We start from the raw sequence: 11,009 nt of genomic DNA, 5'->3' as shown, positions 1-11,009 counted from the left end.
TATAGCTATTGCGTTAAAACATCTGTCACCCATAGTAACGAGCCTGGTTTTATTTTGACAAGGCTACACGCCACCCAAATGCATGGAACAGTGGACTCGACAGTTAACGCTTTCATTAGTTCATGATTTATGCGACAGATGACACTATACGTCTCCTCGCAACTTTCTTGCTCGCATAATCACTGCATTCGCGATCGTTCTCCCCTTCATTGCATTTCGGCTGCATGTCATATTTCACGTGACTGTCTACATGGCCTGCATCGCCCGGACCACATATCTGAGCCTCAATGTTCGGTACACATGAACAGGCTTTTCACACGAGCACGCGTGGGTTTCCCACGAGTACGAATACCCCTCCCCCCTGCCCCTATCTCCCGTGCGCACGCTTGCGCGCAAGGCAAGGACGACGAGCGCTCGTCCGTGTCTTCTGCGTCGTCTAGTTCGCGCACAACCATTTTCCCCTGCAAGTATGAGCCATCTCGCGCTGCAGAAAATTTTATTGAGCACATATCCGTATATATTTATCGCGCGCTCTTTCATCATTTCCACAGGCTAGGATCCTAGCTCTCGCATACGGTAAGGGGGTAAGGGTGCAATCTTTTTTTTTGCTGTATTAATTGTAGAAGGTATTAATGGCATATTACTAGCACATCTAATTAACTCGTTGTTCAATCACGGTTTCGCCAGGAATGGTGATGGCCTTGCGTCACTCCCGAGAGCGATTTTCGCGGTAAAATTTTCAAAATATGCGATTGACAATGATTGAGAGAATAAAAAGAACATGGTTAAGGGCGCGCGCAATAGCACGTGTACAAACGTAGCGCGATATACTTATCGAAAGAGCTTCATATCAGTACACGCAGGCATGCGCCCCAATTCCCGTAAATCTACATTTTCTGTTTGATCATAGCTTAAACGAACGAGTATCAAGTTTCTATTTTCGGTTTCCACGTTCCGAGCGACGGCGCCGTGGTTTGAGTTCGCCAGCAACGGGCACGAAAAGCGCGTGCAGGTCATTCCGAATTTGGTCGGCCACCAAAGCGAAACGGCGAATCTGATGGTCGACATAGCAGAATTCGCAATTGACCGCGATGACGGAGACACCTGCGTTCACGCTGCAGCCTTCGAAGGCCGCCTCAGTGAGCTCGCGGAGCTCCTCGAGTCCCGTCCTGATGAACTGAACCGACGAGTGCGACCGTACGGCGCTACACCCCTTCGCCTCGCTGTTACAGGTGAATGTTCAAAAGGCGCGCAGCGGATGGTCCCTAAACCACCGAGAAGTAGAAATTTAGTTGTGGTGTACGTTGCAGTTGTGCACGAGTCTGCAACGAACACGTAGCCGCGAGAGTTTTTCGAAACGGTGCCGTAATAGCGGAGTTACGCGCGTTTGATTATACAAAAGGGGCGCTCGTTTCGCTCTTTCCTTTGCTATGCTCTGTTCGGCGGTTCGTCTCTCCTCCTGGCCGAGTCCTCCCTCACCGTGCGAGGAGGAAGAGCGGTGAGCGCGCGTACCTTCATGCAAACAGGTTCGTTTTGTGGATCGATGACATGATCAGACGCGAATATTGACGTCACGGCCAATGAATGAAAGGTCCGGAGGGAAGGAAGGATTGTTTCTTGGAATTTTTCGCGTGCCCGCGGCTCGTACGTGCTGCGCTGCCGCGTTTGGCATTGTTGATCGTGACGGCATTCTGACGTCGATGCGCACGTTTACTTGAAATGTTAAAAAATTATCGGAGATGATTAGGGGCCCTTTAAAAGCGAGATGTATTATAACAAAGCTTCAACGTGCTTGCTCTTGCGTATGCTAAACTGCAGTAATTAAGTTAACGGTTCTGCATGCTGTACCCACATATCATGTCCCACATGCAGCGCGTACTGCAGCACACATCTGCGATGTCAGGCCGCGGCTTCATCAAATGCAAAGCATTTCTTATCAAACCAAAGGCATGCAATTTGACCATAATCTATAATTGAATTTCAGTTGTGTTCGAGTCTGCAGCGCTCAGTGGCATGCTAGGCAAAACGGGGACCATTCCATATGACAGCCTGAGCCTGCCAACCGAAACAGAAAAATAATATAGTCACAAATAAATTGAATAAATATAAAAAATGCCTTGGGCAAGGTAGCATGGGAGGGATGTAGTGGATGCACAACTCTGTGCCGACTCTTGAGCTGTAAAAAAATGTATCATGCGCATAGGTCGGCAAATAAATTGGGGCTCACTCAGACGCACTCATGAAATATATGATGCTCGGACTCACTCACCAAAATTCTCCTCAACTGGACTCACTTAGACTCAGACTTGCTAAACTGTTTTTTTTTCATATGGACTCACTCGTACTCGGACTCGCCAACATATTACCCAGCCGGACTCACTCGGACTCACGGCTTGACCTGAGTCTGAGTGAGTCGACTCATGAGTCCGTTAGTGTAAAATTAGCTTTTTCTATCATGGTGACAATGCCCTTTAACACCAATATCTCACATAATCGGTGCTCTACGATATGCCTTTTGATCTCTTTTAAAATACAAATTATCAGTTTCAATCCAGTAAGGACATTTTCATGAAATACGTGACTCAAACGAGATATTTTTATCAAGAACTTCCCGTGAAAGTGTTTGCGGGGGTAGGTCATGGCACCCTCCCCCCTAACTCATACCTCTGATCAATAAATATTGAGGTGGCGCATGAACGTAAGTGCATTGAGATATGTGTGAATAGACTTGAGTATAAACGTAAGCCGCTATAAGGCTGATAGTATTGCTGAAGATGAGTAGATAGGACCATAGGTCGGCAATAAAAAGTGGAGCTCACTCGGACTCACTCAAGAAATAAATTTTGTGGTTAGGGCTCACTCTGACTCAGACTCGCCAATATTTTCCTCAACCGGACCCACTTGGACTCGGACTCGCTAAATTTTCCACAACCGGACTCACTTGGACTCAAGCTCACCAAAATATTACTCACTCAGACTCACGGCCCGATCTGAGTCTGAGTGAGTGTGAGTGAGTCGCTCATGAGTGAGTTTGCCGACCTATGATCATGCAAGCTACGTGCTGAAGAATGCACAAATTATGTGCTCTAAATTACCCTTCTCACTTTTGCAATTTCATTTGTTCACATGCCCAATAGTGTCAAAAATATAGCAGCAGTGTATATTGTATGAAGGGAATTATGAGCATTCGGTATTCTATGTGAATTATTTAAAAAAAAGGATGGCCAGAAGGTCTGTTTCACAGTTGACTAGAAAGGGATAAATATATGTGTACATGCACAGTCAACCACAAAAGTTTACGGACCACGTGAGCAAATGCTAAACTGCCTGTCCACGCCGCCTAGCGGTGCGTCGCCTACCGTCGACCGCAGCACTAGGCAGGAAATAAGTTTTTCACAAGCCTTTCAATTTTCTACTGCCATGCAGTGCATTGTCAGTTCGTAGTTTTCACGCGAAGTACTTATCTGCAGTATGACCGTCACACTCCTACTTTGATAGCAAAATCAAAGTGATCACGGCGTGCCTTGAATGTTGTGTCGTTAGGTAGGTATCACTTTGTTAGAAAGATTATGATCGATGACAGTTATGCTGATAGACTGCTCTCGAGACAGCAGCACATAGCCACAGCAGCTGCTGAAGAGCGCATCTTTTAAACGAAAGGTGGAAAGTGTTTGTGCCCAGCAAGAAAGGCCGTCGACTAAGGGAGGGATGCGTCTTGGGCACAGTGCTGCTGTTGATCGCCACTGACATAGCGGAAATGTTGCGAAGAGGCTCTCGGCCACGCGCTTGCGTGATTCGTAAACTTTTGTAGTTGACTGTACATATACTGCATCATAGTATATATATATATATTGCTCACAATCCAGGTGGTCACAGCGTCGTCGTACGTTACCTTCTGAAGCATGGTGCAGCTGTGGATCTACCTGATGTCAAGGCACAAACACCCCTCTTTGTTGCCATTCGGAAGGAGTTCTCGAGTTGTGTTAAGGCACTTCTCGAAGCCGGGGCAAATCCAAATGGGTCTGATGGGAATCGAAGCACTCCACTGCACTGCGCAGCACAGAGTGGATACTTGGATGGTGTGAAGGTAATGCACTACTTCTCGCCTCTTTCCAATTCTCAGTGCTTCATAGGGTTTTCCATGCGACTGCAGCGCCAGAACGCATAACCTAGTGGACAGAAGAAGCAAAATTGAGTCGTGGCCCGACAAGGTACAAATGCGACACATGCATCTGCTCCAGTCTTGAGTGGACAGACTAGAAGGGAGGATGCTTGCAAGGGGCTCATTCTCTTCATGCCCCTGCAGCCAATATGTCAATGACATCAGGCTGGCCAGCGGGAGCTACGTATCACTCTCTGGTTAGTGGTGGTGCCCATATATTACACTGCAAACATCTATGAGGAATGAGAATATTGATGGAACATATAGTTTGCCAATATCTTTGACAAGGGGACTTGTAAGCGCAGGTTTTAAGTAGCAGCACTGAAAGAAACACCGTGACAGAGGCAGACACACATTATTTGCTACACTTTGAAACGAAGTTTACTGAGAAAACAAGAACTTAACAAGAAAAATGAAACAGTTAAGCTAAAAACTGGCAGTTTTGTTTTTGTACTTGAGCTTCTTGTATTTTTGATGCTCTTCATTTGAAAGTGCAGTGCTTCATGTGCATCCCCGTCCTTTGTTCTTGTGTTCCGTTCAATAATATTCGGTAGTAGGCCATGCTTAGGGCAAGCCATGCAAACCAACTAGCCATATCTCTCCTAAGACTTAATTGACCATTTGCAAAAATCTGCAAGGCGGCTTTCCTGCAAGGTTGTTTTCCAACCAAAAACTCTCAAACCCCGACTGCTTTTCTCGCTCATTCTGTTTTTGCTTCTCTACCCGCTCCCCCCTCCCCCTTTTTTTTTTCTTACGAACGACGGCTGCCTTGTCCACCTAGCGAAGGCTGAGGGTTTTGTCGTACTCGCGTGCCTTCACTGGAATTGGGAGCGGTAAAAGTACAATGAGCGAGAAAACCAGTCTGGGACGGAGAGTTTTTGGTTGGAAAACAACCTTGCAGTAAAGCCGCCTTGCAGATTTTTGCAAATGGTCCATTGGCAACGTTTATGCACGTAGCTTACCTACCTTTCCCCCATAAAAGGTGAGACGAAGTGAGCTATAGAAATGCTGCCAAGGAAATAAGTTGTGGTCCTTGATGAAGATAAGTGCACCCCTTGTCAAAACGTTGGCTGCAGCCACGTCACTTGTCCGACTGCTGTTAATTGCTCAAAATTGGCATCACTGTTATCTTCTATGCTCATTAGGCTTTGGTAGTGGCAGTCATCTGAGCAGATGTGCTCAATTGTGGGAATTCCTGTTCTCCTGAGTTTGAGCATAAAACACTGCTATATGCCTCATCACATATATTGTTTGTTCATATGTGAGGACTTCGGTCAAAATACATTGCTTTTAAATGAGGGGCTACATCAATGCTGTTTGTATTCATGTTTGTTTTCATAAGATCAGTGTGTACCTTTCTGTGAAGAAGCTTAACTTCAGCCTTTGTATAAAACGCAGGCATACAGAATATTATATAGTTGTCACACAGTGCACTTTGGTGTGCGATTGGCTTATTTTTGCTAGCTGCGGAAAGCAGCCAATTGTGGTTGAGAATGTCGATCCAGATCTTGCTTGCTCGCGATCAGAAGTGTACCATGTGACACTGGTATTATAGACTTAGGTGGTCAACACTTGTTAAACAAGGGGCTTCTCCAGAGCCACTGTTTTTAAAACTTAACTCGTAGAAGCACTGGCTCCACTCCAGTGATGTACCTTTTTTGTTAACAGCTGTTATCACTTTTTCATATGCAAATGCAGGGTCTTTGCTTTGTTTTGTCCTCGGGAGATGGATCCTGTATGTCACTGCAGACACATGTACGCTTGCCTCTTGCAGCTGTTGCTGGCAAGTGGTGCTGAAACTGAGATCGAGCACCGGCTTCTGGGCTGCACACCGGGGCTTCCTCTTCATACCAGTGCCACCTACCACCATTTCCTTTGCTACAGCTGCCTACTTCTCAACGGCGCAGAGCCAGACCTGCGTCACATTTCGGGTTCTGTGCCTTCAATTGTGCACGCGCAGGTGCAGTTGCCTTGTTTGATTCACCTAGTTGTTTCCCTAGATTTGTTCATATTCCCTTCAGATGACATGTGCATATTTGGTTACGCAATTTGTTCCTGCCAGTTGTTGCGAGCGATGGCAAAGAAAAAACTTAAGACATTTAGCTTTGGCTGAAGTCAACTTCCTCCATAATCTATTTATATTAAATTAACTTGCAGTGCGTTGTGTATTTTAGAATATGATGACTCTTCGTAAACACACTACCACATTTGACAGAATGTTTGACACGCCATTAACAGCAGTAATGGCTAAGGAATACATTTTTCATTTCTCTTGGCTTGCGTATAACAAGAAATGCACACCTCAATCATTTTGTTTCTTTCGTTCGTTGCAGGCAATGACTTGCACATCTTATCTGTTTATGCAGAAATGCAACGTATCCAACTTTGCAATAAGCAGATATTTAATGACTCTAATTGTCATGACTCACTAGAACCAATGACCTATCACCTTGAAGAGACACTAAAGATAAAAATAACTATTCTTCTAATTGTAAGTTACCCTTTCATAATGCCAAAAGCAACACTCTTTACGTGACAAGATTCTTAGTAAGCGAGAAAACGCGCCGAAAGAAAGTACAGGTGGGGACACTGCCTTGCCATTCCTGAAATGATTCGCCGTGACGTCATGACTTTGACGGCCACTGCTGGAGCCAAGGTTGCCACTGACTTTCGAGTAAATGTCGCCAAACAACGAGCAGAAAGTTGCCAAAAGTCGCCATTTTTTAGAAATTTCGCCAAAAAAGTCGCCATTCTAGATGTGTGCGGCGTATCCTAGTAATAGGAATTTTCACTGATGTATAGCCCCGTAGAATACAGTGCCATTCAAAGCCCTTAAAGTATCTTGACATTTCTAAATGCCAGGCGCATCGCCTCTTCACCATGGGAGTGCTTGGTGCACCTGGTTCTCCGACTAGCCGCAAGATGTGCGCGGAGGCGCAAGTATGAAAGGATAAAACGCTCATGATATCCTTCCATCCCTGCCCGCTTGTTTCAAAGGTAAAAGTGTGGTAAACCTTGGGCGAAAGCCGCGAAGGCGTTGTTTGTAGACAGCTTTACATCCCCTCATATGAAAAAAAAGGATTAACAGGTTTATTGAAAGTAGTAAGACAGAATTCTTACAGGCATCGTTCATTAGTGAGTCTTATACCTTTCAGTGTGAACTAATATGATACCGGACACCACTGTCCCTTTCATATATAATCACATATATCTACCCGCGTCAATCCAGTGCGTTATAATTGAACAGATAGACATTGTAAAATGTTATATAGCAATTGTTTTCATTGCACACGCTCACCGAGAACAGTAGAAAATGCCTGAATAAATAATGTTTTATTGCACGAACACCCGCGTATCCGCCCATCTTCGCTATAAGTGCTCAATTAGGGGATACTGCAGCGGTGAATAGGTCGCCAAGCTATTCAGAATAGTTGGAGCTTTGGCGGAACAAATGGCCGGAACACACGACCAACCCGTCATCTAGCCCCTTCAGAAGCGAAACTTTAGCGAAGCTTTGAAGCATCTAGATGAATCTAGATGAATTGAGTTAGAAGCATCTAGATGAATTGAGGAGATACACACGAGTTACAGGTCGGACATACAGAACGGCGCGTAATGTGCACCTCAAAACCCAGAAAAATACAGAGAATAGTGCCGCTCATTCGTTGGGAAGGCACTGAGCTTAGGATGCATAACTCAGTGGAGACCTAAGCTGAAAATCGCCAAAAATTCGCCATGTCGCCATTCATAATTTTAGGTCGCCACGGGCCTCTCAAATTCGCCAATTTGGTGAAAAGTAGCCACCATTGGCAACCCTGGCTGGAGCCTACATAACTCTTTATGGGTAAAGATGAATTGAATAGTGTTCTTAGGGAGCCAGAGACTTACCACAGCAAGTGCCAGGAAATTTTATCTTGCCTATGTTGGCAAAACACGATAAAGGGCTTCAATAAATAGTGTTGAAGTTATTGCACGCAATTCAAAGAGAAGCTGTGACCATTATTTTAGCTGCCGGTAATAAAAATATGGCAGTGAAATGAACGACAAAAAACTTCTCAAAAATTAACTGGTCAGTCTAATCTTGTTTAATGTTTCACTTACGTGTCTCTTGTGTTGTTCTTTTTTTTTTTCCACATATTTATCTCTCCCTTAGTTATGATCAACTAGTCAAGCAAGTCATTCTTCAGGGCTATGGGTGCACTAAGAAAAATCTGCATGACTAATTAATGTTTATCCTGTGTTTGTTCAGACAGTATACACATAATGATGGCAAAATTGGTTGCTATTGCACATTGGTTCCATAAGTTAGTAATCTATAAATTAAAAAAAAAGAAAAAAAAAACAGACCATGAAATATTGGCCATCGTCTGTTTCAGTGAAAAGTCGAATAACTTCAAATGCAAAAACATTAAAATAGTGGTGAAAATACAACATTCATAAGCAAAATCTAAAAAAGTAGGCATTTTAGAATAAAATGGCAGGAATATGCAGTCCTAGAAAGAAAAAAAAAATGGAAAAGCGACAACAAAAAACGGTAAACATTCGTAAGTTGTAGAGGTATAACAGTCCTTGGTCATCTCCTTGATGCGCACATTTAGAATGTACTCTGGCACTTTGCTTTGTGGTGCTTTAGTGTCATTGCACACACTGACTCACTGCATTCCTGTGATTGCTGTAGCTGCCATATCAGGCACAGTCGTAAGAAATGCTTGCAGCACCTTTTAATTTTTCTACGAGCCGCATCATTAAGACAAGCCATGTTGCCACACGATGCCAGCAGATTTTACTCCATGCCATGAAGTCCCAATAATCTTGTCATCGTGCCCACCATTTCAGATCAGCTTTAATAACGCACCAACCTATCTTCGAGCATTATTCAACCTTTGTTCTCACTAACTGTTATCCTTCTCGCATGTGAGAAAAGTGTTGTGAGGGCTTGTACATCTTTGAAAATGTGTTGGTAGTTGCCTAAGATTACTTCTATGAGCTTGGAACATCTAATGCTGTTTGTAGAAGCAGGGCGAGTGCTGCTTTTAGTTGTAGGATCCAACTTCCAAACTGACTTCCATCTGCATGGTTATGGCTTAGGTCTCCTTAGCTCATGTTCTGGTGAAGCATCGCTGCCCAAGTCGCTTTGCGGTCCTCTTTTCCGAATTTGGAGGCCACCTTTGGCAGCGTGATGTCCGTGGACAGTTGGCCACACAACTGCCCCAGGACGGCCCCTGCAAGCTGCTTTTCCAGCAGCTGATAGGTAGGTGGCATTTACCGGCCTAAAATGTCAATGCACGTGGATTGTGAAGCCAGGAATGGGGACTGCGTTTTATGTCCAATGGGAAGGCCCATTGGCTTTATACGCTGTAAACATTTTACAATCTTTATACTTCACTTTCAAACCTAGTGTGGCAGTTAGTTGAGGTAACAGAAGTAAAATTAAACGTTTTAAAAAGAATGTTGTTGATGTTAAAAAGATTTGTGTGCCTATGACAATTTAGGTTTCTACATGCACGAGTGCAGTGCCATTCCTTCTGTTCTCTTTGTTCAGATGTCCACCCTCCTCTCAGTCTATTGCTGCTATTTGTTAATTAGCCCTTCCAAGACGAGTCTACATAAGGCTAAACATTGTGCGTGGTTTGGCGTTATAGATAAACCTAGGTGTTAGTTATTGGTTGAACTTTGTGGATGCTTACATCTTTGCCTCTATTTCTTTTGTTAGTTTAGTTATTGAGTGTGTACCTGTGGCCGGGACGGGCACAGTGCCTGTACTTGTACATATGCTCAAGCTGGTGTTGTATATACGTCTCTTTTTTCGGAGCACAGTTTAATACACAGATTTGAACTAGTTGTTCATGGGCAACTTTTCATCATTTTTACAGACAAGCCACAGTCACTACAGTCCATGTGCAGGGTTGCCATACGAAGAGCCATTGGAAAGCAGAGGCTCAAGTACCTCAAAACGTTGCCCGTCCCCGTGTATGTGTACAGTTTTCTTATATACACGGACTTGATTCCTAATGCATGTGAGCTGATAGCCGTCCACGAATAAACCAAGACTTGCAAATAAAGTATTTTCATGCTTTCAGTCCTCTGTCTCCATGTTGTTGCTGTTTGGGATAGTTTCACTTTAGCTAATGTTGCCGTCAATTAAAAATAGAACCGCATTAACCTTTTCTGTTTCTTCCAAAGGAGGAGGGTGTCTGGTGCTGGCGGCAGCTCTCCATAGAAATCGGAAAGCTGTCGTCCAGCTACCCCCGACTGATTGAAAACTGGGTGTTTCAACTTCATGCCCCACTTGAGTACTCCATGCTCTGCACGTGTGTGCAAAATTTTAGGGATGGGCGAATATTGAAATTGAGGTTCGAAGCGAAACCGAAGCGAATAGTGATTTGGTCGAATAAATTCGAATCGAATAGTTCGAATAGTATTTACTGCATATTATTAAGAAAAATGAGCATTTTTGTCATGACCCTTGCACAATATTTTTAAGGACTGGAACTAAGTACGAGTGAATGTCACTTTTTAAATGCGAATGCATTTCTTAGTCGGGCTATGTCAGGCGTCGGTGTCCGCGCGCCGGCAGGTGTTATCTCTCCGCTCTCACTCCCTCTTCCATAGCAACAGCTGCGGGCGCGCACGCGCTTATCCTCGCCCCTAGCAACCGGAGCAGGTGGTGCGGGCGGAGTAGCGGAGAGTGAGTGGAGAGGAGGAGCGTGCTTTGGCGCGTGAGGGCGCTCGCATCGTGGGAGCTCCCGCGTGTGTGGAGAGAGCGTAGGAGAGGGTAGGTGCAGTGCTTCGCCGCTCCTTCTCTCGCCGTTCGCTCTCCTCCCTGCGCCCCACTCTCCCGTCTGCT

At 44.7% G+C, this 11,009-nt stretch overlaps 1 protein-coding gene across 1 annotated transcript; it reads left to right on the top strand.

Moving 5' to 3' along the window:
* Window positions 1-930: 930 nt before the first annotated feature.
* Window positions 931-10,241, top strand: LOC119393757 (ankyrin repeat and SOCS box protein 1-like). The gene is made up of 5 exons (XM_037660891.2): window positions 931-1,232; window positions 3,867-4,087; window positions 5,937-6,122; window positions 9,251-9,413; window positions 10,036-10,241. The coding sequence occupies exons 1-5, from the start codon at window positions 1,058-1,060 to the stop codon at window positions 10,203-10,205; spliced, it is 915 nt and encodes a 304-aa protein (XP_037516819.1). The 5' UTR covers window positions 931-1,057; the 3' UTR covers window positions 10,206-10,241.
* The last annotated feature ends 768 nt before the right edge of the window (window positions 10,242-11,009 follow it).

The sequence above is a fragment of the Rhipicephalus sanguineus genome, chromosome 5, assembly GCF_013339695.2.
Source record: "Rhipicephalus sanguineus isolate Rsan-2018 chromosome 5, BIME_Rsan_1.4, whole genome shotgun sequence".
In the NCBI taxonomy this organism is placed as follows: Eukaryota; Metazoa; Arthropoda; class Arachnida; order Ixodida; family Ixodidae; genus Rhipicephalus; species Rhipicephalus sanguineus.
The sequence above is the reverse complement of the archived record's forward strand: the minus strand, read 5'-3'. Positions and strand labels throughout refer to the sequence as shown.

Excerpts from the sequence above, each read along its gene's own strand:
- LOC119393757 (XM_037660891.2), top strand. The coding sequence starts at position 1,058 with ATGGTCGACATAGCAGAATTCGCAATTGACCGCGATGACGGAGACACC. Across the intron at positions 1,233-3,866 it reads CCTTCGCCTCGCTGTTACAG|GTGGTCACAGCGTCGTCGTA; the intron begins GTGAATGTTCAA and ends CTCACAATCCAG. Across the intron at positions 9,414-10,035 it reads GCTTTTCCAGCAGCTGATAG|ACAAGCCACAGTCACTACAG; the intron begins GTAGGTGGCATT and ends TCATTTTTACAG.